This window comes from Trichoderma ghanense (genome assembly GCF_004382785.1).
Source record: "Trichoderma ghanense strain CCMA-1212 chromosome Unknown scaffold_1, whole genome shotgun sequence".
NCBI classification, from domain to species: Eukaryota; Fungi; Ascomycota; class Sordariomycetes; order Hypocreales; family Hypocreaceae; genus Trichoderma; species Trichoderma ghanense.
In genome coordinates, this window is record NW_027395664.1 from 49172 (window position 1) to 75364 (window position 26193).

Genomic DNA, 26193 nt, shown 5'->3' on the forward strand with positions numbered 1-26193 from the left:
TCCGTCGGGGGAGACAGCACGGGCGTGAGGTTGACCAGGTGCTGCGGTGATGTGTGTGAGGAGCAACACAAAAGGCACGTCTGTGCCTGACGATGCGGTGAGCGAAAGGAACAGAGAGCGGAAGAGAGAGAGGTTGAAGGCTTCTAGAAGAAGGTTGATTGATGTCAGAGTGGCTGTTTGGTATGTCTTTTGTCAGATTTTGGCACGTCTTGTGCCTGGCGAAGGTGTCAGATTGGGTTTAAGGTCGGACAGCTACGACACAAGCTTTGCGGGTTGCGGGTAATGCTTATGCTTGTGTGTCGTGCCGCCACGGCCAAACAAGGGGTAAGACGCCAAACACATAGAGTCCGAGTTTAGTCAAGGCCTTTGCCGTGATCCGAACGGATCGAGAAGATGGGGGTTGAATCGTCAATGATTGGAATCACATCATCAGTCTCGACATCTTCAAGACTATCGACCCTCTCTACCTTGACTCTATCTCGACCGTCTTTCAGTCCCCGGCGGACAATCTATCAGCCGATGACGCACCTCGCCTGCGTTTCCAAAAATCAAGAGGCAAGTCTGTCCGTCCCGCAGTTTTTTCAAGCGGAGGTACCTCGCTGTAACCGTGTCCTCTGCGTGGGGTAGAAGAGTGGTTCGGGATGGGAGCCGATGGAGCGAGATGGAGCAGAATGAGGCGCATATTGGGGTCGAGCCGAGGTACCGGGTACGTGCGGGGTACATGGCGATAGGGGGGAGGGATGCGAACACCTGGGCAGTTCTCGAGGCGCCACCAGATTCGTGAAGGTTCGAGAAGGACGGACAGAGTTGCGCCATCTGTTGCCCTCTGGAGCAATTCCCCTGTCTCTCTGACTGGGCCGGGTATCTCAGTTCAATGACATGCAGGTCCAAGTACGTAATTTGTGCCCCTCATCACCTCAAGGTGCCTGGATACAGGATCCCCTCTTTGGGCCGCGGGGCAGAAGTGGGATGTATTTTGTATGTGGCTTCACGATAGAATCAAGTTTCAACGATTGTGATGATGCTGATAAAGCCATTGAGAGAGAAAGAAGAGAAAATAAGAGAATAATGAGACATTCTCATATAAAAGAATGTGAATACATACTGTAAACACCGTCTTCAACGTTCAATCGTCACCTTGATGGCACCTTCATCATGCTCCCCCGCCACGAGTCAGTCCGTCGACGCCCGGATTTATAATGGAGCCATCCAGACAAACAGAAAAAAAGACGCGGCTGCAAGCCTCGAGGCCAACGGGCCCTTCTCCAATGATGCGTAAACTCCGACATTCCCCACAGAAGACCATGGACGGGGCGACGATATGATCCAAGCTCCCCCGGTAGCAGCCCGTAGTTCTGGGTCCGTTCGTCATGGGGGGGCGTGTCCTCGATAAACGTACATAAATAATGGCAGCCCTGCGTCACTTGGCTCGGTCCTCTCTGCTCTCCATATCTCCTCGCTGTCCACGACTATCGCACTCGATCCGCTCAGCTCAACACTCGATTCACAACCCAATCCACTCCTCTCCTCGATTCTTCTTCAGCAACACCGCAAACATGTCTTCCGGAAAGACCGTCACCCTCAACACCGGCTACAAGATCCCCCAGCTCGGCTACGGCACCTGGCAGGCCGCTCCCGGCGAGGTCGGCGCCGGCGTCTTCGAAGCCCTCAAGGTCGGCTACCGCCACCTCGACCTGGCCAAGGTCTACGGCAACCAGAAGGAGGTCGGCGAGGGCATCAAGAAGGCCCTTGCCGAGGTCCCCGGCCTGAAGCGCGAGGACATCTTCATCACCTCCAAGCTGTGGAACAACTCTCACAAGCCCGAGGACGTCGAGCCGGCTCTCGACGACACCCTGGCCGAGCTTGGCCTCGACTACCTCGACGTGCGTATACCCTAGCTCCAGGTTTATGAAGTTGTAGACGAGACTCGCTGACACTGTCCTTAGCTATACCTCATCCACTGGCCCGTTGCCTTTGCCCCCGGCGCCGAGCTCTTCCCCAAGTCCGAGGACGGCTCCGAGGTGAAGCTCAACCAGGATGTGTCCATCGTCCAGACCTGGAAGGCCATGACCGAGCTGCCCAAGTCCAAGGCCCGCTCCGTCGGTGTCTCCAACTTTACCATTGAGCACGTACGTCTCCCTTGAAACCCACAATGACATACAACGACATCAAGAACTAACACGCAACTAGCTCGACGCCGTCATCGAGGCCACCGGTGTCGTCCCCGCCGTCAACCAGGTCGAGCGCCACCCCCGCCTCCCCGACCAGCCCCTGGTCGACTACTGCGCCAAGAAGAACATCATCATCACCGCCTACTCCGCCTTTGGCAACAACACAAAGGGCCTGCCCCTGCTCGTCAGCACCGACGAGGTCAAGGCCGTCGCCGAGAACCTGTCCAAGAAGCAGGGCAAGACCGTGACCCCCGCCCAGGTCATCCTCGCCTGGTCCCAGCTCGGCGGCCACACCGTCATCCCCAAGTCCGTTACCAAGGCGCGCATTGCGGAGAACTTCCAGGAGGTGGAGCTGGATGACGAGGCGGTTGCTGCGCTGAACAAGTTGGGCGAGAAGCCTTACCGGTTCAACATTCCTTACAACTGTGAGTCTTCCGTTCTCCCTCGAGAGAAGATGAGAAAAGATGAGGGACAAATGCTGACTGTTTTATAGACAAGCCCAGGTGGAACATTAACCTGTTCAACACCGAGGACGAGAAGGCTGCCGCCCACACTGTCGTCGTCAAGCTGTAAATTTGTTTTCGAAAAGCATGTACGAATACCCATGAGCGTAAATGATCCAGGGGACTTGGTATAGAAAAGAGGAATCTATAGGCAAAAATAGAAATAGCTTCAATTGCAATTCTTTGCTAGATACAGTGCACAAGCTGACGTCTGAAGATGATGAGCATGCAGAATCCAACATGATGAGACTGGGTTATTTGGGGTAGAAAGTTGATTGTGGTCAATCCTCTCGTTTGGTGGTGACTGTACTGGGCAGATAACCCTATCTTGGCGGGGGACCGGAAAATCCGATGATGACGACCCTCTCGTCCACCACGATGAAGAGACCAAGAGGAAGTATTGTGACAACACCCATCCTGTCAGTGATAAGACTATTCCCGCGAGGATGTGGTCGATAGATACCCGGTAACCACAAAATATTGCTCCCATTCCAGGTGATCCAAGATTTATCAGCACTCAACCCATAGCCTTCGAACCGAATCTCCTCTAAAGTTATGGTTTGATAAGAATCCAGTGTCTCGCAACCGGTTTGCAGGCCGTTCAAGTCGATACGGCCACCCCACGTTGTGATATACGATTCTCCGGCTGCAAAGAGGGTTTCGAACCCTTGACCTTCGAGACTGAGTCTGATAATTTTCTGGCCCTCGTTGTGTATCCAGATCTCGTTCTCGTATTGGAGCGAGTACCCAACAATTACGCGCCTGGCATTGTTAGACACGGCTACTCCGTGATACCAAATCCATGTGTTGCATCTTGAGCATCCCCTTTCGCCAGTCATTACACATACGTGGCCCTTGGCGTGCTTGATTCGATCACCGGTAACGACTTCCCAGACACCGAAGCTCTCATCCTCGAATGAAATGCAAAGATACTGCGCATTGTTGGAGAATGCCATGGCTTCAACATGGGCATCACCGACGGTGCAACGCACAGTTTCACGGCCTGTGGACACATCCCATATCGTGACGTGTCCACTCGCCGTCACTCTGGTATAGAGGCTGCCGTCAAGAGAAAATACACCGTACCTCCAGTGCTGATTTTCGCTCAGAAGTATCGAGTCTGTTACTTCGATCCCCAAGTCAATGTCCCATTTCACGACACTGTCATCTCCACTGGTGTATATGAATTTGGAATCTCGCGAAAAAGCCGTCGAATTTGGTGACATAGCAAACCGGGTGATTTTTCGCCCTGTCTCAAACTTCCTTAGCTCGCTGCCTGTGGTTATGTCCCATACTTTGACGACATCTGCTGATGACCTCGTAGCCACTAGCTTAGAGTCGTTGCTGACCGCGATCGCTTCAACCATTTCCGGGCCGACTCCTGGGACAGGCTCTTGTTCTACCAAGGTGGTCATATCCCACACTTGGATATTGCTGACGCTTGCTGACGCTAAGATCTTGCAGTCTTGTGACCAAGAGAGACTGTACGCAGGTTCGCCTTTGAAATCCAGTTGCGTCAGACGGGTACCGGCGCCTACGTCCCAAACCATGATAGATCCTCCTAGAACCCCTCCAGCTAGGAGCTTGAAGTCGGTCGAGAATTCGAATGTGCGGAACTCTTCCTCGCTGGATATTGGTCTCGTAGGAATGGTCCGAACTTCGCGCCTCATTACCAAGTTCCAAATCTTGATTTCGTCTTGTACGCGACCGTTGTAATAAGCCCGATAACCCATGAGCGTGGAGTCGCTGGAGAAGCAGACTTTGTTGACGCGTGTTGTATCAATGACCGTGTTTTCAGCATTTCCTTGCACGTCCCAAATTGTCACTCTTTCTCCTTCTCGGCTAAATGCCAAAAACTTGGCATCATTCGATAACTTCATCTCTTGCTCATATTCAAATGTTTCATAGTTGAGATGATCCTGCACAAGGTACAACTGATTCCCGGTATCCATATCTTGTATCTGAATTCGGCCGTTGATTGTGCGAGAAGCTATAAACTTGCCGTCATTGGACATTGTCGGCCAGGCACCAGGAGACCATGTGTGACGATGCTCTTTGCCCGAATCCACATCCCAAAAGACAAGGTCGTTGTCGGCGATTGCAAAGATATGCTTAGAGTCTTTGGAATATGCAATCTGACGGACATCCCTTATGTTAAGCGTATGAATTCGCTTCCCGGAGTTAACGTCCCAGAGCCTTGGGGAATTGGAATCTGAACTAGTCGCTAGCATCTTTCCGTCGGTTGAGAGTACAAAGAAGTGGGCGTCGCCGATTTCTATTTCTATTGTTTGTAGGCAAGGACCCCAATGTCTTTCAACAAATGGCTTGACTGTAATCCATGATAGCAGCTCTTCTTCGAAAAGGGACCTCACGATACTGAGCTTGGGAGTAAACAGGATTGCCGAAAGGTATATTTGAAGCGGAGCATTATTGATGATCCACGAGTTGTGCTGCGTGAACCGACGCATGTCGTGGAGCAGGTGCAAGAGTTCGCTGTCGGGATAATGTTGCTATCGAGTCTGATTAGTACGGCTTATGAGCTCGCTTATTGGAATGTTGAACCAACCTGAAGCAGGCCTTCAAAATGAATAACATCAGCAACGACTTGGTGTGAATTCCGCATCAAGCTCACGACTTCCAGCCAGTGGAGAAGGTGCTCTTTCAAGAACTCCAACACCCTGCCATCACGCAGATCGAACCTGGCCATTGAGATGCAAAGGTGGCGAAGCCAGTTGGAGCAAGAATAGCGCAGAGATAGCAAAGGGTCCGGCTCTGGCGTAGTGATATCATCAATAAGGATTGCATGATCTTGTAGCTTGTACACGTCTCGACACAACACCTTTCCCATTGTGTCCACTGAATGCATCGCCATTTTATGGTGAATTTCTTTAGTGCCGTGCGTGAAAAGGGCCGATTGAGCCCGGCTGTTGGTCGTAAGATATTCCTCGGACGATTGATGTATGAAGTAGACGGTTTCGTCCTTGACTGTGAGAAACGAGCCACAGGTCTCGATGAGAATGCGCAATTCCGATGGACCCGCGATTTCGTCTTTGAAGCCTGCGAGGGTGGCAAGCTCTTGAAGACGAAGAGGCTGATATGCCACCACGCAGATGCCGAGAACAGTCCGGCATAAACTGGACTCCTCTATGCTATCTAGGTCTTCGATTTGCTGTAGCATCCTGTCATAGAGCTCAGTGAGGTCCTTCGGTAATTCATTGAGTCGGTTCATCAGAGCAGGAAGACCACCGAAAGAAATCTTCATACGTTGCAATTGCTGGAAGACGATAGCCACCCAGAGGAACGTCCCGTTGGCCTTTTCTCTTATCACGTTGCAGACATCTTCTCTCAGCTTATCGTTCCTTTTAAAGAGCTTCACTTTGGATGCTTTCTCGGAAATGTAAGCATCCACTGCAGCTGCAACAACGGTGGCATTGACCTCAAGACTGAGATTTACACCCTCAGCGTCGGGTGTATCCTCCAGGCTCGCTTGGATCTCGGGCCAGTTTCGACTAGATAATATCCACTTGACGTTTTGAAGCGGCAATACTTCTTTGACCAGCTCTAGGAGCTCAGACAAACCGGTGGTGCACTCGTCGAGGCCGTCAATGATGACATATGTCGTTGTCAACCTTGCATCATGCAAGATGTTGCGGAAAATACTTGTCAGGCTGTACCATGCATTGGGCCCTTCGAACAAATCTTTGCCGATGGAATCGTACTTTTCGCGAACATGTGAAATGAGGGATGGCTGCTGGCCGGTAAGCAACCATATAAGGCCGCGTAAAACAGCCAAGTGATTGTTGATTGTCGGCGTGGTCGCTTGACAGAAAAAGTAAGATATAGCACTACCCGACTGTCCAACTCGCGTTGTGATCTCGTCGACTAGGCCACAGAGAAGCATTGTCTTTCCCTTGCCTGGGTCGCCCTTTACCCAGAGGAGGCGTTTGTCGTCGTCGTGGAGCCAAGTCTGATAGTCTGGATGCTTGAGAATCCAGCGCCATGAGTCTTGCACCAGGCCTCCTTTGGTTGTTTCAATTCTGGTCTTGTCCATTCGCGGATCTGTGACATGCAGGTCTCTCAGACACTTCTTGTCCTCATCAGTCTGTCGGTATGTCTGCTCATTCTTTGCATGGATAACGAGCTGCTTCACATCTTGCCCTATATCGACGCTTTGAAAGGTCCGGAGCTGCTCGTTGAAGAAGGCCTCGGCGTCCTGAACCTCCTTGAAAATCCCTCTCCAGTCATCAAGTTTGATGAGGTCGCCAAGAAAGACAAGTCCCCGATGGCGATAGTAAGAGCATATGCTCTTGATTTCAAACGAAAGCAGTTTCTTGTACAGATCGATGAGCTTTGCACGCAACTCCCTTTTCATTCCCGCGGTGATACCGTCTTGATTGCCGAAGAGAAGCATAGCCAGTTCGCAGTACCAATTCATCTGCTCCGTCACATGCTTGACTCCCGTGCTGTTGGCCTTCGTCTCGGATATCGGGTTTGTCAAAAGCTACAAAAAACTGTGTCAACGAATGTTGTTGAAGAGCAAGCTTCGCAATCTTACCTCGAGTGAAATGGAAACAGCGGCCCATGGAAGCGCGGCCTGAGGCACGCCTTTGACAACTTCGGTGACGATGTTTTTCGAGAGGTTGACTATGGGGAGGACGTCGCCTATGCGGGATTTCGCCTTTGTTTCTCGTGAAATCTTGTCCGAGCCAAGCTTCACCAGCTGCTGCATTTGGCTTTTTCTGTTGACCTTGTCGTGTTGATCGATGCAGTTTACCTCAGCTATAGCCTCAGTCGCGGTGTCGTTTTCGCTGAGAAGCCGGGCTGTCAGGATTTTCTCGTATGCTTGGACCAGTGCAGGCTCCTCAACTTTGAGCTCATCATATGCACAATCCCAGATTTCGTCAGATGGTGTTTGTGCTGGTTTCCCCTCTTCGTCATCATCATCGCCAGCCTCTGCAATTGGAGGATCCTCAACGATTGGCTCTTGTTCAGGCGCCGGTTCGTTGATTGTCGGAATGGCGAGCGAGTGACGACTCTGATGATCTTCTGCCGTATCAACAGGACCATTCTGGGGGATCTCTACTGGGCCACTCGGAGCAGGGACGATGGCATGAACGTTGGGAAGGCTTTGCGAAGAGCCGTTTCTCAATGAGGGGCTGCGGGACCTGCTGCGATGGCGATGGAACTTGTCCTTCAATTTTGAAAGCATCTTGAGAGATGTGTAATTGCTAACTGAAGGTTTTCAGCCTGGATGCTAAGAGCTGAAAAGATGACTTGGGATGTGAAGTTTAAGAACGGAGAAAATCCTCAACACATGCTGATGCTGCCAGACGGACAGTTGGGCATCAGCGGGGTTGACGCAGGGATCTTTCTTTATCAGCCAGTAATATTCTGCTGGCATATTGACGAGGCTGTCCAGCTGGATACATCAGCCTTTGCGTTATATTGCAACCCATGTGCAGGTGCTATTGGTTGTCTGCTGATCCAACCAGCAGTCGAGAACGAAATTCAGATAAGTGCAACATCGTTCATGATCGAATCAGGCAACATCGTTGGCGTTTGTATGGACTTGTTTCCGAGAGGCAGGTGTCCGAGATCAGTTACCCCCCCCCAAAGGGTTGTTCACCATGAAAGGCACATTCGGAATTCTTGAGGTTTTCCTGGCTTTGGTCGCAGTTTCGGGACATTTACTCACTGCGTCGCCTGACCGAGTTACACTTTACAAAGAGGTAGAAGAATTCTATCATTAACGAGTCACGATATCCCATACTCGAGGCCATTGAGAGAGCAAATGCTCCATCTCGAGACTGTCTTGTATAATCAGATATATTTCCATGGCTACGCCTGAGAGCGAGTTCATATCGACATCCACGACCTCTGAAGCCTTTCGGAGCTAACGTCGAAACATTGCCTCAGATTCCTCACGAGATACGATCACAGCAAAATTGCTGCAACGCTGCAAAAGCACACTAGAGAGCCTGACGATCAAGAACCTTCACACAATCGAAAAACCGGTTCTGTCCCCAAAAACATGAAATTTCCTCGCCTTCAATATCTCGCCATTGGGCAGAGCTATCCTGACCTTATGGCCTGGTCAAAGTTCTTAAATGCACCACTGGGACACCTTTCATTGCCTCTACGGGGCTTAATTCTCTCCAAGCAGTACGTAGCCGGCCGCCCGAGGCTGCAGCACCTTCAAAGTCTGATTGTCCCGTCTCTCTCCATGGAAGCGGAAACGGCGAGTTCGGTTTCTTTTTGCACCCTCAGGTATGTGGACCCTCTATCACTGATGCCCCATCGAATCTGTTGGACCAACGTATTCTGCCTTTCATGGCTAGCCCCTTGGGATGACTCGTCGATCATGATGAGATGCGACTGAGGCTCTCGGGCTTGGAGCACCTCCAACAATTTTTGTTTTTCGAGAAAGACAAATACAGGCACATTCGAGACAGGGGGTTCCACGGTATGCGCGATTACTACAATCGACCCTACATTGGTGACGCAGAGCGGCGCCTCGCTTCAGCGCAGCGCAACTTGGATTCTGTACGTGCTACCGGTTTCAGGATAGAAAGACTTGATGACCATGGGAAGGTTTGGGAAAGTGCTCATCGTAACCACATGCTCTGGGAAGCAGAGAAGTATGCAAAGGTTTCTCCAAGGTTGGTATGGGTATTCTGCGGCCAGCTATCCATGTCGGTTGAAGAAAGAGGAGGGAATGGATGGAGTCATCTACGAAGCCATGCTACTCAGACTGGAGAGAGATCCAAATGGAAAGATCCTGCAGCAAATCTTTGAAATGCAACATAATGAGTGATTCGCCGCTTCTCGGGAAATATTCTTCTTTTTTCAACACGAAAAAAGAGGGAAAAAAACAAAGTCTGATTGCCTTGCCGAAGAAGGAGAGACGATAGTGTTGGCCGTTAGAGGAGAAAAAGGGGCAGGGATGTCAGATGGACAGGGACCATTGAGAGAAAAGTATATGTCTATGATCAACTACGGCACAACAGGAGCGTCGCATATATTATCTAGGCAGCGATAATCAAAGATCTGCTCTTTCTGGATCACTTGAGCGAAGTGTATCTGTGTATCACTTATACGGCTGTGGGCTTCCAATCATAAGTTGCTACACAGCCATTTTTGGCAAATGCTATACTTGCAAATTGCCCACTCCCAGCATGCCTCCGAACAGGAATACCTACATGATTTGGCCAGTGCTACTATGTCGATTGGAAGTGAAAATCTTCTTCACCCCTGAGACGAGCATTGCAGTGCCAAGATGGATGACCTGGGTGATTATCCGCTAGCTATGAGTAGCTGCAGGTATATCGGTCTCTTAACGTCTTGATTAAAGACTTCGCTGTAATGGAACAATTTCGAAAGTGAACAATATCTATGAGCTCGAAGGAAATCATCTCATGATAGAACCGGGAAGCATTGCGTGTGTAGACGGCATACGATGCCCTCACTTAATATGTCATCCATCCGAACTCAACCGGGACCGGGGCCGGCATTAGTCATCCATGCTACAACATCAAGTGCGTGCGAATTCGGCTTATTGAATCCTATACATTTCATGAACCGCTGCATTTGTTCACATTTATGCCATCACAACTCACAGGCGGCGATATTGCATAGACTTGCTGTCTCTCCGGCTCACCATTTACCGGTGAACAATCCGGCCGCCATTCGAAAGAGCTGGAAAATGCGCACAACTCTCCGAAGGTCCTGTAACGCGTGCGCAAAGGCGAAGCTCGGCTGCGACCTCCGAATCCCCCAGTGCTCCCGGTGCATCAAGCGAAACTCCAGCTGCGTCTACGCGAACAAGCCCCTGAACTCGCCCCTGGACTTACACTCTTCGTCTGCAGAGGCGTCAGGCTACAGTCCCCCAGCCGCTACCAACGGCGGCGAGCTGTTTCCTCTGCTGCCTCGTGATGGGGAGCCAGCAACTCGATATCCGGAAAATCCGGCTTGGACTCGGAACCCGGCAACCGCTTCGTTTGATCCCTTTGACTCTTATCCGCCGACGAGACTTCCTAGGCTGCATGTTCAGCGGTTGATACACCGGTGTAAATCTTCCTCTTCCATGTGCTGAGCAGGAGGACATGTCTGGCTGACCAGCGAAACCTCTCAGTTCTGTCCAGCATTGCCTTTCAGTACTACCCACTGGATCTGAATATGGACTCCAATCCTTTTATCGTCTCATGGTGGCCACTTGCGCTGGCTGATCAAGCGTTATTTCATGTGTCGTTACAGACTGCGTCTCTATATGAGGAGCTACAAGCGCAACAGGGGTTCCCGATATCCGATCTCCTCATGGTCGACTCCATTGCTCTGGTGAGACGAAGAATTGAAGATCCATTATTAGCCTACCGGGACGAGACTATGGACTCTGTCGTGACTTTGGCTGCCATTGAGGTGACATTCTCCTTCTTTTGGATACGTGAGCTCGATTTGCTAACATGCGTGCCGACAGCATGGAAAGGGGAATATTGAAGCGAGCAAAATGCATATTGATGGAGTCAAGAGAATGGTCACCATCAGGGGCGGAATCGACGAGCTGAAGCAAAGGAGCCCCCTCACGGCGAGAATGGTCTCATGGTGAGTGCCTCCTGTGAGAGAGAATGAGAATGACTGCTAATAAGAGACTAATTCGAGGGTATCAATGCTCGTTATGGAAGCCCCCCAATTCCCAACCAAGGATGATGCTGGCGATGGTGACGGAATCAGCGCGATACCGCAGTGGCAGCTCGCTTCAACAGGCGCAGAGACCCAGGACGAGAGCCTGAGGACCTTGGATATCACACCATCTATGAACAACATCTTGTCTCGACTGAGAAGCATCTTCCACCACCATTCATGGCACTCGAGCCTCACCAACACGCAGCTGCATGACCTCACCTGTTTTGTCGTGCACAAGCTGCTGCTGCTGCCTCCATTCACGGATGCCATTTCAGATGCAGATGCGATCCCATTGCGATTGGCAGCTTCTGAGTGCCTCCGGTACGCGACTGCACTGCACATGCTCATCATACATGGCACGACATATTACTCCCACGTTGGCTTAGCAAAGGGCATCATCCTCCAGCTCAGGCACCATCTCTTGGCCTTGCAAACAAAGGCAGCAGCATGGACAACCGACCGCGCCCATAGTTCACTGGAGATCTGGGCTCTCTCCGTGGGCATGGTGGCCACGGCTGGCAATGGCTTGCACAGGAACCATGAATGGTTTGTGGATCAAGCGCGTGCTTCCGCAGCGGCTCTCGGGGTCAGCAAATGGGACGACGTCGTCCCGCATCTGCAGGCCATCCTCTGGGCCAGGATGCCGCAAGAAGAGCTTTTCCGCCAGGAATGGGAGCGAGCATTTGTCACGACGAGTGTCAGATGAGGGATGGCCAATCAAAGGAGGGACTCGACTGAAATCCCATCACGAACGACAGGGGGGTGACAGAAGCCCCGGGATTATCATGCGGAAAAAAGAACCATGAAATAAAAGTCGTGACCCCACAGACCACGATCCATGAGGTCGGAGTCTAGAACTATTTAGGCTTAGACTCCGAATGCCTAAATCACGGCGGCAGTTCCGGGATGAATTGGTTTCCTTCGGCCTTTGTCTGGCATCACACAGCGCACGAGCATCGTTGTCTGTCTCTCGGGGTTTAGTACATAAATGGCTGCAGAGCACTTCTTGTATAAGCAAACACACCACTCCGAGGTGTCGAAACGCCGCGGTGAATACGAGTACGAAGGACCTCAGCAGCCGTTTCGCGGATACGCTGGCTGCCATCTCTGTCTTGTCGGATTCCCGTCCACCACATCTGACCACTTTGCCCATGGCCTGAGACAGATCGCCATTGGACGGGCCAAACGACTCCGTATCTAGCTTGATTACGTGAAGGATGAAGATGTCTACCTCTTCCACACTTAAAGAGGTCCCTCGCCCCGTGGATTTGCTCTGTTCTACTACCCGGATGTCTTTCGTCGTTCTTTAGCAGGACAAGCTGTGGTGACGAGCTCTGACAAACGCCATGGCCACCATCATCGAAGGCAGCATGCCCATCTCCGTCGAGGGCACGACCAATGCCACTCAGCACGACGCCTCCGGACTGGTCGAGAGCCTTTGGTCAAGCTATTCAGCTGCGTCCAACTGGCAGATTGCCGTAACGACCTTGCTTCTATTAGTTGTCTATGACCAGTGTAAGTTGCCCCCTTACAATGCAGATGGCATTCTTTACGTGTTCCAGGGGTACTGACACCGGAGAACAGACTTATACATCTCACGCAAGGGATCGATTGCCGGGCCTACGTTCAAGATCCCCCTCATGGGACCGTTTCTGCAAGCCATCTACCCCAAGTTCGACGCATACCTCGCCCAGTGGGCCAGTGGCCCCCTCAGCTGCGTGTCTGTATTCCACAAGTAAGTGTCTGACGGACTTGCATCTCGCTCATTGTCTTCTGGTGCCAACACCTCGATAGGTTCGTCGTCCTAGCATCAGACCGCGACCTCGCACACAAAGTCTTCAAGTCCCCAACCTTCGTCAGACCATGCCTCGTCCCAATGGCGATCAACATCATGCGCCCCACGGCATGGGTCTTCCTCAACGGCAAAGCGCACGCCGAGTTCCGCAGAGGCTTGACCGGGCTGTTCACGAACAAGGCCCTGAGCACCTATCTGCCCGTCCAGGAAAAGGTCTATGCGGACTACTTTAACAGATTCGTCGAGCACAGCAAAGCAAACGGGGGGAAGCCTACAAAGTTCATGGGCTGGTTCAGGGAGATCAACTGCGCGTTGTCATGCCGCACCTTCTTTGGCGACTACATCTCCCAGGAGGCCGTCAAGAGGATCGCAGACGACTTCTACCTCATCACCGACGCGCTCGAGCTCGTCAACATCCCGCTGTCCATCCACGTCCCCTTCACCAAGTGCTGGCGAGGGAAGCGCACGGCGGACGCCGTCCTGGCGGAGTTCACAAAGTGTGCTGCCGCCTGCAAGATGAACATGGCCTCTGGCGCGCAGCCGACCTGCATCGTCGACCAGTGGGTGCAACACATGTTCGAGTCAAAAAATTACCACGAAGCCGTTGCCGCGGGCGTCGAGGGCGTCGAGAAGCCGACGAACCTCATCCGGGAGTTTTCGGACGAGGAGATTGCCCAGACGCTCTTCACCTTCCTGTTCGCCTCGCAGGACGCTTCCAGCAGTGCCACGACATGGCTCTTCCAGGTCCTGGCCCAGCGGCCAGACGTCCTGGACCGTCTCCGAGCAGAAAACCTCGCAGCCCGAGGCGGCGACAAGAACCGCCCCTTTGAGCTCGAAATGCTCGAGTCCCTCACCTACACCAACGCCGTGGTCAAGGAACTCCTGCGCTACCGCCCACCCGTCATCTTCGTCCCCTACCTCGCCACCAAGCCCTTCCCCGTGACGCCCGACTACACCGTGCCCAAGAACGCCCTGATCATCCCCTCGTGCTATCCCGCCCTGCACGACCCGGCGGCGTACCCGAACCCGGAGGCGTTCGACCCGGACCGCTGGATCACGGGCGACGCCGAGTCCAAGACGAAGAACTGGCTCGTCTTTGGGGCCGGCGCGCACGACTGCATCGCGAGGCGGTACGTGCCGCTCACGATGGCGGCCATGATTGGCAAGGCTTCGCTGGAGCTGGACTGGGTGCATCATGCCACGGAGCGGTCGGAGGAGATTCGAGTATTTGCTACGTTGTTTCCTATGGTATGTCTTTCTGCTGTTCTGTTCTGTTTGCTTAGCTATAGGGAATGTGAGCGAGCTAACGATATTCCCAGGACGAATGCCCTCTTGTCTTTACGAGACGGGAATAGACACATATTTAAACCTACTGTTTGTTTAATAATGACCTTCTAGAGTTCAGGCCGAGCATGACTGCCAACCAATGTTGAGCGATATACGCCCTTTACTCATACCTGTGATAGGGCACGAATGTATCAGGAATGTGAACATAGTGGAAAGAAGAAAGAGGGATGGTTATTCAAATTCAAATGTATGCTCATCATTCATATAGACTAGACTACTGCTGCCGAGAACCAGTCTATTACTAGATATTAGTTTCTTATAGCGCCGTTTCGGCGTTGAATTACGAGTATTAATGTGAGTAAGCACATTTGCAAACTGGGAGGAGAGTGTCAGAAGGGGCATGGCAAATGTGTACAGAGCGGATTAAGAGAAGAGTCAGGACAAGTCAAGCATAGCAAGGCAAGTATGGCTGATTCACAGATGGCATTGATTCACAATGAAAAGAAGCCTTGGAATCACAGTAGAGTCATCAGTGACAACAAACAGCAGTAGTAATTGAGCTCTGAATTTCGCTGGGACAAAGGCATACTATTGTACAAGCAGCGATAGCCGCAACGGCTATACGACGATAAGCTGATGACTGTTCTCTACAAAGTAGAAGCTAACCTCTTGAAAAAAGACTGAATGGAACGCTTATCCAGACAAACTTGAATCAACCAAAGACACAATTGCTTGGAAAGAAAAGGACAATTGACCAAAAGTCACGCTCCAAATATCACCGGGCCGGTCTATGCCCTTCCCTCCGGATCTGCCACAGTGACGCTGGCTCAATAACTTGACAGGGCAGCTTCAAGCGGTATATGGCATCCCCATGAGAAGAAATGTCTCTGAAGATACGCTGCTGCTTGATTTGAAGCTCGGTAAAACGCTCGGTAAAACGCAGCCTTGCGGCAGCGAGCCTCCATTCCCGAATCACAAGAGGATCCTCAGCCAGCGCCAGACGCCAAGTTGCCCGCCAAGTGATGGCCACTCCGTCCTTATCCACGCGGTATATAAACGCACAAGCGTGCCCCCTGCCGCCATTCCAAAGAACAAATGTGTGCAGCTTGGGCATCCTCTGCGCCATACGCCCGGCTCGGCGCAGCAGAAGGCTGATGCGCCGCCGCCGCCTCTCCTCTTGGTCCAGGACGTCCGATGTGAGCGCCAGAGACTGCATGTGAGGCCAGTTCCACGCCGGCTGACAGTGTCGAAAGAGCTCCTCGGCATTGATCAAGAAGGAGATGGAAAGGTGCTGCAGGTTGCGGCTCCGAAATGCAAACGTGGCGCCGAGTTGTAGGCCATCGGGGAACAGGTTGAGCCAGTGGATGTCCGACAATCGCCTGGGGAAGCGATTGTACAACTCATAGGAATCCTCGAATATCGTCAAACTCTTGAGAGTACCCGGGAGACCGTCTCTCACCATGAAAGCAACCGCTGGTTCTCGGCGTTAGCGGTAGACGATCAGGGGACGCGATTGGAGTATGAGGGTGGGAAGAGTCATTCTCGTACCCTGCTGACGAACTTGCTTCCCCGATGGCCCCGACAACCCCCACGACTCGTAGACCATGCGCTCGACGCGAACTAACGAGTCGAGCAGCAGACTGATATCCGAGGGACAAACGCAACGCCGGAACTGTCGCCGCAGAAGGAAGCGGGTGACTGCTCGGACTTGGGGCAGCGGCTTTTGGAACCGCAGAATGATGGGTCGGAAAAGCCGCATGACGGCCGATCTTGGAGGCTCTACAGCCCGTCGACCACGGAACCAGCCGTGATCCGGGTCGTGACACCGCGGTTCAGTCCGCCACGCATCCAGCGGTGTGTTGCTGTCCTCGTCTTCCTCGACATCATCTGTGGACAAGTGAATATCCTTGAACCAGTGGTCCCGGTCGCTCGGAGAGTACGCGTTGAGCTCCAGCGCCAGGCCACCCGCTGGCTCCCAGGCACTGAGGATGGAGAAGAGCTTCCATACTGCATCGCTGACGACGGGACTCGTGTCATCCCATGTGGAAAGCCGTCTCGCGCAGTCATCGCACGTGTATCGTGGGAGTTCGACGTCGAGGCAGATGTGGCGAATCATGTGCCTCCTCTGCGGTGAAGCGATGCGGCTGAAGTCGTCGAGACGGGACACGCGCAGCTTCAGCTTGTCAAAGTTGGCGTGTTCGAAGACGCTCTGCCATTCTCTGCACACGGACGCGAGAGAAGCCCAACCTGGATGCTTCTGGCGGGCGATTGCCTGGAGGATCAATCCGCGAATTTCGGCAGGGAGACATGCCCAGCTGAGGGAATCCGGCTTTGTCTGGCCGGGGGCTGCCATTTCGAGGCGTTTGGATGGAGATGCCAGGCGATAGATGCGAGGATTAACGGTATACAGACATGAGAGACGCCTTCGCTGCGGTCGAGGGCGATGGGGCCTATTTCAACCCGAAGACAGTGTTTGTAAGGATGCTTGATTCTTCCAAGCTGAATACGTCACAAGGGCCTTATTCTATACTCCCGTATGACTTGACTCGTACCTTCCATCTCAAATTCATACCGCAGTCTCTTAATTGATGTGCTGTCTACAATTGAGCTGCTGAAAGTTTAGTGCCGGAGTAGCTTTTGGTTGGCCGGGGACTCGCATACGTCCGTTTAAGCCTTCAATCTTGTGATTTGCTCAATGGCTTCCCGTACATCAACTCCTCGTCCTCTCTGAGGTTCAACTCCATCATGCAGTTGTGTGTATATATGAAAGCATCTTCATTGGACGTGAGATGTACCAGCAGCACAAGAACTAGCTGTCTGCCGCGCTCTGTCTAGACTCGTCCGCCAAACGATCCAACACGTCAACAGCCTCCCGCTCCCTCCCCAGCGGCACGAACAAGTGGTCGTGAAAAAACCCGCTGACCGGATTGACGCCCACGCCGACCTCTGCCAGCCTCGTCGCCACCACGGCCATGAAGCCCACGGCCTCGAGGCTCGACGTCACGTTGAGCGTCAGCATCTTGCACGGGAAGAAGTAGTCGATGCCGTGCGCCGCAGCGTACTCCCTCGTGACGATGACGGTGATGCCCTCTTTTTCTTTGAACAGGAGCTGCGTCTCTTGCAGGGGCGGGAGGCGCGATGCGTTGGACAGGGTCGCGAAGACGAAGATGGGCTCATGTAGGGTGGTGGTGAGAGTGGCGAGGAGCTTGGCCAGGGACTTTTCGCCGGGATCGCTAGCAAGGGCGGACATGGTGACGAGGACTGATACTAAGGTAGTTGTTGATGTTGATTCAGCTGTTGGGGGCGTTGTGATGCTGCTGTACTTTGATCTTGATTCGTGGACGCGGTTGGTTTGATGTTTGTGAAGCTGTTCGTCTTTATACAAGCATTTCCCGATCAGAAGTAGGCGCTGGTCTTTTACAGGGCGCGCCCGGTGTACACCAAGATAGACTACAGCCACATTCAGCTAAAGGATGGGCTAAAAGATACACTCATTCAATCTCGATATAGGAGGAGGATTACAAAAGGCATCTCCCAATAACAATGTAGATACATATAGACAATCTCGTCCCCCCTCACCCCCTTACACGATATCAGATGCCCCCTAAAGATTCGAGTTATCCGCACTCTTAAACACGCCGTGCCGCCCAGCACCGGCGCTGAACTGCGCCGCTCCCTTGATGCTCTCCTTGGTGATGACGGGAGCCCCGTTGGCAAACTCGTTCCGCAGAGCATCCTCAAACGACGTCGCACTGTAGGCCGAGTAGTAGCAGCTGGACCGGTCCGCGTTCATGCACGCCTGCGGAAACGCCAGCAGCTGCCGCGCAATCCGGGTAGCCTCCTCCAGGGCCTGGCCCTTGGGCACAATGCGGTTGGCGAGGCCCATCTGGAGCGCCTCCTGTGCGCCGACCGGCCGCCCCGTGAGAATCATGTCCAGGGCCCGGCCGAGCCCGACAACGGCCTGCAGCCGGACGGTGCCGCCGTCGATGAGCGGCACGCCGAAGCGCCGGCAGAAGACGCCCATGACAGCATCCTCCTCGACGACGCGCATGTCGCCCAGCAGCGCCAGCTCCAGCCCCCCCGCCACGGCATAGCCCGCCACGGCGCAGATGACGGGCTTCCGGACCTGCAGCCGCGAAGGGCCGATGGGGCCGATCTGGCGGCCGCCAGTCACGGCGTGCGAGCCGTCGACGATGGGGCCCTTGTACGCGTCGCCGCCGGGGCCGTCCCACTTGGCCACCTCGTGTAAGTCGAAGCCCGCGCAGAACGAGCCGTGGGCGCCGTGGAAGACGCACACCTTTTGGCTGGCGTCGTCCTCGAAGGCGAGGAAGGCCTCGTACAGCTTCCGCGCGGTGGGCCCGTCGACGGCGTTCCTGCGGTGGTGCCTGTCGATGGTGATGGTGGTGATGCCGTCGGCAGACTTGGAGACTTGCACCGGCGAGGCGGCGGCGGCTGAGGCGGATGCCATCTTGAAGGGGTACACTTTGGTGTTGTGTGTGCTTGAGCTTACTCAAAGGGTGCCAGTCTTTGTTCGACGAACGTATCTATGATTTATAAAGCAGTTGTTTCCTCCGCTCACCCGAACAAAAGGCGCAGTTTACATCTCCATCTGTGAGGAGGTTGGACTCGGTGTGGGGAAAGACGGTCGAGGCGGGGGATAGAAGCAGCCGTGAAAAGCCGACGGATTGCTGACATCTGCCTTATTGTGTGCATTCTATGTATCGTACAGCCTCTTTGCTATATCTGGTGCGCTATAACGGTTTCCTTTGTTACCAAGGACTCATTCAACAACCTCTGAGTATTCTCATAAGCAGAGACAATAGCAACCGCCTGATTATGAAACAAGCCTTGGAAGAAACGCTTCAAAATGCTTCATCAGGAGTAACTTTACGTGTGTAGGCCGCTTGGCCCAGGATCAGAGCACGTCTGAATGTGATGCGAACTGAAATCCAGAGAAGCTAGAAGGGAGCATTCAAGCCCAGAAGTTTCATGTAGTCTAAATCAGAATTGACACAGTTGATGTTCCGCAGCGTCATCGTCCTGCAATTCATCGCCCATCATAGTTGGCCTATACAAGCAAACCAGAGCCCGTAAATCAACGTGATAACATCTGAAAAAGCTTCACCTTTGTTCCCCGATCTCCTTCGCAACTCCTACGAAAAGCCGAGCACAATTTTTCAGCCTCCATACTACATGCGAGATGAGGAATTCCGTGTCCAGTGAGGCCGAGAGTTGCACCAAACGACAAGACAAACCGTAACCTACTGGGCCGTCCTTGCGCCTATTCTTTGTAGAAATCTGTAGGTGGTAGCGTCCATGGGCCGTGGCGGGCGATGCATCTCAATCCATGTCTCCTTCGTCATGATCTCGTGTTTTGGCGCTATCAGGTTGCTAACCATCCATGAGGTGGTGTTGACCACCGACTCACCATAAGGCTGCGGACGTGCAACAGCCTTTGCTCGTAGAATATCCCCACGTAAGCCCATGAGCCACGGATGAACGGCTGAGACTGATGATGAGCAAAGCTCTGCAAAGTGGTAAGGGAGAGACTTCAAAACTTCTCGGGGCAAGACTTACCACTGACATAGTCACGCACAGTGACAAAGTCGTTGCCTACAGAAGGTGTAACTCTGATCTTCCGCCCCTTCTTCCTGAGCGGTCTATCGTCTCCGCAACATCGCATGAGAAACTCGGTATCCGAGTCCTCCTCCCAGCTGCCATCCTCTTTGGGCTCATCTGCGTATGGTCGGTCTTCATCGCTGAGATCCCCATAGGTGACATACTCGGGTTTAAACTCAGGTGCAGTATGGTCCCTATGCCATGCTAGCCAGTCAGACTCCCATTGGTCAAGGTCGCGCACTGAAGCCTCGACAGAAGAGACCTTTGGGTCGGTCACAGGCAGCGATGAGATCTCATGCCAAGTGCCATCACTACCGCTGCCATTGGTGTCTGGTCTGAACAAGGGGCCAAGCTCGTCCACGCTGCGAGCAGTCTTCATGACGGAGATTGCGAATGGGAAAACGCCGTCTAGAGGCCAGTACAGACGCTTGGCCGCGGGAGAGAAGAGGACACGCTCCTCGTTGCTCCGAAGCTCCTCAAATGAGGGGTACGGAGGCTCATCCGGCCGGCTCGACTGCGCAGCTGCCATGGATATATGATGAGATTTGTACGATGGCTTTGTTCAAAGGAGGCGTTAGAGCATTCAGTCTTTGTGTGAGGGTGGCTTGACAACCGCAGATTTACGGATCGATATGGAGGATACAGGACCACAGCTTGCTATTATCGAGCGCTGTAGGTTATAAAGACACACGATAGAGTGATATTCTGCTTATAACAATATAAGCCGATGTAGGCCTGTTTCTGTGGCATTGTCCATGTCCGTGGCGATTGGACGACAGCCGGCAAACTGATTGGAATGATACGGCGAGCCTCACCATGGGTATCATTGCTTCATATATCAACCTTTTCATGCCGAGCTGCCTCCGTATCCAGATTGACATGATTGCCTATTTGGGACAAACTGAGGACAGGGATGCCGGGGGTTGAATGCCGTACTGTACTTCATAGTTGTACTCGATCTGCGGCATCGTACGAGAGCAGAGAGTAGAGTCTCTCATCCAGTTAAACCATTAGCAGTGATAAAGACTGAGACCCGCCGGGATGCGAGGGTTCGTCCTGGCGACGACAAGGCACGAATAATCGCCTGGGTGTTGCATTCCCTCTGAAGAAATAACTCGCCGTGGGAACTCATACCACTTTACTAGGCATTGGAGGACCATTTGCACTCTTCTTGATCACGGCACACATGCGTAGCCAATAGTTGATTGTCAATCGCGGAAGATTCAACCCTTCGTTTTCTTTTTCCCTTTTTGAAGACAACTGTATGAAATACAAAACGCTGAGAGCTACCGAGTATCCAAGCTCTAAGATGAAGATCCAACGCTTGGGAACAAAGCAAAGCCAGAGAAAAGTGAGAGACGAACCATCCCGCAGCCGTGCTCGCCATATCCGTCCTCCGACAACTCAATCCCACAGATCCTCAGCATCTTCTAAACCCGCCGAGGCCCCTTATGGAGCAGTATCAGCATCAGACCCGTTAGCATTGAGCCCCTCAGCATCAGGCATATCAATATCATCAACATCGACGTCAGACTCATCGTCACCGGATCCGTCAGCATCAGACCCATCGTCATCAGACTCGTCAGGGCCAAAATCCGAAGACTCAAAGTAAGCGCTTTCCGTATCTGTTGCATCCCCGATACTCGGGGAGGGGGTTGGCGGAATCCCAATCAACGAACATTTATTCACAAAGTAAATCCCAGCCTTGCGCATCATCCTCTCCACAGCCGTCACGTCCTGCCAAATGAAGAACACATTGTGCATCAGCGTGGGGCAAAGCAGCTCGTTCTCCATGCGTACTCGCTCCAGGTACGGGAACTGGCTTGCCGACTGCGCCAGGGTCCGTAGATTCTCGACAGTGCCCGGCAGTGCGACTGTGATCTCGAATATACGAATCGACGAAGGCAGCAGCTGTGTGAAGACATATTCATGGTAGTATTCGTCGTTCCTGTCCGGAAAGAGAAAACAGCTCCCGTCCAGCTCAAGCTCTTCAAGGCACGAGAAGGCTTTCAGGGATTGGATTTGCTCGCCCTCCATGCACAGGTTACCGGCGTAGAATGCAACCGGGGTCTCCCTGTTTCTCCATACCAGGTCAAGTTTCAGCCCCAGGAGGGTGCCTGCGTGCCGCTGCAGGATCTGAACCATCTCAGCGGGCGTCACCGACGGCCTGCTCCCAAAGCAAACCATCGAGTACACGTGCTCAAAGAGCTCCAACGGTCCGCAGGCGTGAACTATCCTCCTCATTTGATCCCTGTCCAGGCTACCGAGGTTCAGAATGAGTCTCCTCACGGCGGAGAGATACGGAAGATCTGAAGGCTGCTTCCACGGATGCTCCAAGGGGGAGCTTGGCTCTACAACAAGCTGGCGGAGGCGAGGAGAAAGTATGACGATTGGTGCATAATGCTCGATCGGGACGCTCGTGGCGTAGAAGTGTTGAACGACGAGCCTCTCCATTTTCCACAGGTACATCCTTTTCTTGGCCAGTTGGTCCATCACGGTGGAGGAGGTATTGGGTGTCAGGATGAATTGGTCCGCGAAGACATTGATTGTTCTCACGTTGGGAGTGTGGCCCATGATGAGTTGTGTCAGCGTCTGAAAGGGATGAGCCCGTGGCCGCGACCCCAGCTCAACGCCGAGCCTAGCCGCCGCTTCGAAATAGATGGCATGGTGATCAATGCGCTCCATTGGACCAGAGCAGAATCTGAAGCTCAGTTGCTGTACGAATTCACCCAGTTCGGGGTGTCGACAGACACTGGTGAGAAACTTTAGGCATACCGGCATTGACGGGGGGGCAATGAAGCGAGAATAAAGCACAGGCGTTGCGATTTGGTTGACTTGCTTGCATGTCCGTGAAAAGAAAGCCAGCTGCTTTGGACTGTAGTTTGAGGGGCGGTCAGTTTGGTAAGGAATTAACATGTGGCATATGTATAGGATGATTTCCGGGGGAAGCGCCAGTAGTCCAGTTGGTGAGGCCATGATGCCCCCGCGAAGAGGGGGGGCAAGGATAAATGAGGCGCTGTCAAGGGCGATGTATAGATAGAAACAAATAATCTGCGAAAATAAGGATAAAATAACTGTCAGGGCGACAGTAGATGGAGGTTGGTCGTAAGGATACCGCTCGCGGGGCTGATCCCATCAGAGGAATGTCGGTGGGAGAGGCGAAGAAGCTTCACGAGCCCGTCAGACACCTTGGAGAAGAAGCACAATCTTTCCAAATGTGCTCCTTCCAGTTCATCTGAGCACAACAATAGACGAGTCAGGGGCGTCCAAAGAGCCACATTTGGCCATCTTTGTCGGTTGTGTTATTCGTACTTGCATCAACTTGGGGCATAAAATTTACGGTAACCATTACACGCATAGGATGGTTACCCCAGTAATCAACCTCTACATCGAAATCTAATCACTCCTTTTCGATGCCACCAACCAATCCGAACATTGCACAAAGCTCGTCTTTGCGACTTGCATCGTGAGCACGTCGATGCGAATTCAAAAAATGCACATCAGTACCTCTAAGAGGAGAGGCGCCTTGATCATATACAACACGGGACAGAGAGAGAATGTCCTGGCATATATTCCTTGCGTGTGTATGATCAGAAGCAATCTGCACCTCCGACAACAGTTCAGCATACATTTGCAATGCCTCCACTTGCAGTTCAGCCTTTCTCTAGATGCCCCTATGCCGCTCACAGCCGTCAAGCGACCCCGAAGCCACTCGTGCGGGCTGCCCGCCTCAGGGAGGTACCCCCGACTAGTAAATATCCTTGTGCTCAGCTTCAATCATGTCTGCTCCCTTCTCCACCACCATACGCACGGCGTTTTGGATACGGCAATCCGGAATTAGTGGCATGACAGAAGCATCAATCAAACGGAGGTTTCTGGCCCCCTAGACCTTGGGCGAAGGATCAATCACACCCTGATCGATGCTCTTGCTCAGTCGCTCAGTTTCCACCGGATGGAAAGCGGTTTGGCAACGGTCTAGGACGGCACGCTTCATCTCCTCGTCAGAGTCAAGAGGCATCTCCCACGGCGATTCCGCCACAACCAAAGTCCTTAAAGCCATCCCCCTTAGTCAGAACATTATAACTGAACCGCATCCCCTCTCTCATCGCAATAATGTCAAGGTCATTAGAAAAGAAATTGAGATTGATGTCGGGTTGCTCCAGAGCATCAGCGCTCCTCAGCGTCACCTCACCGGGACCCGAAATCGGACGGACCAAGTCCACGACAATGGTAGTTATGGTCTCCCTCCTTGGGGAACGGGAAATGCCACTGGAACGCCCTGCCCCAAAGACACACAAAGTCAAGCTCAAAGTGAGGTTGACCCTCTGACGAAAAGGGGTCGAAGCCACCGTTAGCCTCCTTGGCTTTGCGATATTGCTCATCCTTCTCCAGCTAGTCATTAATCCGAGGGAGCGCCACTATTTCCATGAACCCCGATCCCATAGGTCCCGAATGATCCTTGCTGTACTTGGCTTGCAGCTTCTCGCTTTCAGCGCTCTTTCGAAGGACCGCCGAATCTATGCCGATGCCCTCCTTGCCGCGCAACACAAACGGCACAGCCGGATGGTCCGCAAGGCTCTGCCCGACATGGCGCGAATCAACAATCACATCAATGTTTGAACTTGTCGAGCTCGCGAGCAGGGCCGATGCCACTCAGCATTAACATCTTAGGGCTCTCAAAGACGCCCTCCGAAAGGATGATCTCGCGGTCTGCAAAGACGTTGATGTCCTTGCCATTAGGCGTCATGACTCTCACACCACGGAAGAACCTGTCAGCATAGTTCATAAGCAGCTTTTTGGCATGTGTTTCAGCCAGAATCGTAATGTTCGGCTTGTCCTTTTAGAAGCCCAACTCGCAGACCGCACTCCCTTTTAGATTGTATCGACACAGTGATAAAGGCCGTTCATCCCGCCATCGTAGATGTTTTCCGTAATGTGCAGGCCACGGGAAACCCAGACTTTCTGAAGGTTATCACGGAACGGGACCATCTCATCAATAAGCTCAGCATGAGATAGGTGAATAGGTCATCACCCCCAATCTTCTTCAGCTGCGGGAGATAGACCTAAGGATTGTCGTGATAGGTGGCCCTCTCGCGTAGATAATGAACAAGAGGATTCCAGCTCCATTCCTCGCCGCCATATTCGGCCCATCTGTCAAAGGTCGGTTTGCAGCCGGGCACCCAAGTGAAATAGTTGAACGACGTGCTTCCACCAAGAGCCTTGCCTCACGTATTGGGCTTTTCGATGCGCCCGTAGTCGTCACGCTCCACCAGGGTGCTCTTGTAGGACCAGTCGTGAGCACTGTTACGCAGGTTCATGGCGTTGGAGGGCGTGGTGATCTCGGGGAGATGTACGTTATATACAGAACAGGCTAATTTGCGGCGGTCTTGCGGATTGCCAACGACGGCTTTGACTGCCATGGTTTGAACGGATACAATAATGTGAAAATGTGTCGTGGGGACGAGTGAAGTGAATGTTCATGGTCAAATGAGTAAATCTGCAGAAAGCTTTACAGTCCAACATTCTTTCATGTGTATCCAATAACCCCTATTTATACCCCCTTTGTCCTCCAGAAGCTCACGTCACCATCGTCCAATCTCATCAGCAAGGCTTCTTCCGATTGATGCCTACCTTCTCGGAGCCTCGGACTCTTCAACGCCAATGACGATTTAATTCCATATGTCAGCTCCCTTTGATCCTTACAGAGACACACATTCAGTATCTTATAATTCTAACCAATCCCGCCAGAAAGAGGGGTAACAACTACTTTATTTTATGTAATTCTTATCTCTAACACATGTTGAAGGTCTCATCCAGGGAACTTTGACTTTCTCTCGGAAAGACGATCCAAGCAGTTTGTCGGTTATGAATGTGACAACAGCTTAAAGCCTCTGAATCTTTGATATGTGCCCATATCGTTAGTTCATGTTGCGTGTTAGTTCTCCGAATGGGTAGCAGGTAGCGAAGAGGAAGCAGTCTTTGTATTCCATGAGAGTCTCGAGTTTCGGCGAGTCGTTGAAGTTATGTTAGACCTCTCCCCGGAAAACACTGGGTGGCTCTCGTCCTACAACGGCTTGGGTAGCGTGTAAATACAGCACAGCTTGACACTCATAGTTCACGACCTTGTCGTGAACCCCTA

The 26193-nt window shown here is 52.5% G+C and overlaps 10 protein-coding genes across 10 annotated transcripts; 3 read left to right on the forward strand and 7 right to left on the reverse strand.

Annotated features, from left to right (window-relative positions):
• Positions 1 to 1406: 1406 nt before the first annotated feature.
• On the forward strand, positions 1407 to 2744 carry CCMA1212_001360 (D/L-glyceraldehyde reductase; the record flags this gene model as incomplete). The annotated part of the gene is made up of 4 exons (XM_073698790.1): positions 1407 to 1883; positions 1947 to 2129; positions 2191 to 2596; positions 2665 to 2744. The coding sequence occupies 4 exons, from the start codon at positions 1407 to 1409 to the stop codon at positions 2742 to 2744; spliced, it is 1146 nt and encodes a 381-aa protein (XP_073562135.1).
• Positions 2745 to 2997: 253 nt separating this feature from the next.
• On the reverse strand, positions 2998 to 7883 carry CCMA1212_001361 (uncharacterized protein; the record flags this gene model as incomplete). The annotated part of the gene is made up of 3 exons (XM_073698791.1): positions 2998 to 5184; positions 5241 to 7175; positions 7230 to 7883. 3 exons carry the CDS (start codon positions 7881 to 7883, stop codon positions 2998 to 3000), a joined length of 4776 nt encoding a protein of 1591 aa, XP_073562136.1.
• Positions 7884 to 10376: 2493 nt separating this feature from the next.
• On the forward strand, positions 10377 to 12059 carry CCMA1212_001362 (uncharacterized protein; the record flags this gene model as incomplete). The annotated part of the gene is made up of 4 exons (XM_073698792.1): positions 10377 to 10740; positions 10806 to 11008; positions 11148 to 11272; positions 11330 to 12059. The coding sequence occupies 4 exons, from the start codon at positions 10377 to 10379 to the stop codon at positions 12057 to 12059; spliced, it is 1422 nt and encodes a 473-aa protein (XP_073562133.1).
• Positions 12060 to 12098: 39 nt separating this feature from the next.
• Positions 12099 to 12506, reverse strand: CCMA1212_001363 (uncharacterized protein; the record flags this gene model as incomplete). Its single annotated transcript, XM_073698793.1, has 1 exon — positions 12099 to 12506. The coding sequence occupies one exon, from the start codon at positions 12504 to 12506 to the stop codon at positions 12099 to 12101; it is 408 nt and encodes a 135-aa protein (XP_073562134.1).
• A 193-nt stretch (positions 12507 to 12699) lies between these two features.
• Positions 12700 to 14503, forward strand: CCMA1212_001364 (Cytochrome P450 61; the record flags this gene model as incomplete). Its single annotated transcript, XM_073698794.1, has 4 exons — positions 12700 to 12868; positions 12938 to 13088; positions 13148 to 14396; positions 14468 to 14503. 4 exons carry the CDS (start codon positions 12700 to 12702, stop codon positions 14501 to 14503), a joined length of 1605 nt encoding a protein of 534 aa, XP_073562139.1.
• A 707-nt stretch (positions 14504 to 15210) lies between these two features.
• Positions 15211 to 16788, reverse strand: CCMA1212_001365 (uncharacterized protein; the record flags this gene model as incomplete). The annotated part of the gene is made up of 2 exons (XM_073698795.1): positions 15211 to 15908; positions 15984 to 16788. The coding sequence occupies 2 exons, from the start codon at positions 16786 to 16788 to the stop codon at positions 15211 to 15213; spliced, it is 1503 nt and encodes a 500-aa protein (XP_073562140.1).
• A 456-nt stretch (positions 16789 to 17244) lies between these two features.
• CCMA1212_001366 (uncharacterized protein) lies at positions 17245 to 17685 on the reverse strand (the record flags this gene model as incomplete). Its single annotated transcript, XM_073698796.1, has 1 exon — positions 17245 to 17685. One exon carries the CDS (start codon positions 17683 to 17685, stop codon positions 17245 to 17247), a length of 441 nt encoding a protein of 146 aa, XP_073562137.1.
• A 354-nt stretch (positions 17686 to 18039) lies between these two features.
• Positions 18040 to 18903, reverse strand: CCMA1212_001367 (Carnitinyl-CoA dehydratase; the record flags this gene model as incomplete). The annotated part of the gene is made up of 1 exon (XM_073698797.1): positions 18040 to 18903. The coding sequence occupies one exon, from the start codon at positions 18901 to 18903 to the stop codon at positions 18040 to 18042; it is 864 nt and encodes a 287-aa protein (XP_073562138.1).
• A 793-nt stretch (positions 18904 to 19696) lies between these two features.
• Positions 19697 to 20583, reverse strand: CCMA1212_001368 (uncharacterized protein; the record flags this gene model as incomplete). The annotated part of the gene is made up of 2 exons (XM_073698798.1): positions 19697 to 19938; positions 20013 to 20583. 2 exons carry the CDS (start codon positions 20581 to 20583, stop codon positions 19697 to 19699), a joined length of 813 nt encoding a protein of 270 aa, XP_073562131.1.
• A 920-nt stretch (positions 20584 to 21503) lies between these two features.
• CCMA1212_001369 (uncharacterized protein) lies at positions 21504 to 23030 on the reverse strand (the record flags this gene model as incomplete). Its single annotated transcript, XM_073698799.1, has 1 exon — positions 21504 to 23030. One exon carries the CDS (start codon positions 23028 to 23030, stop codon positions 21504 to 21506), a length of 1527 nt encoding a protein of 508 aa, XP_073562132.1.
• Positions 23031 to 26193: the final 3163 nt, after the last annotated feature.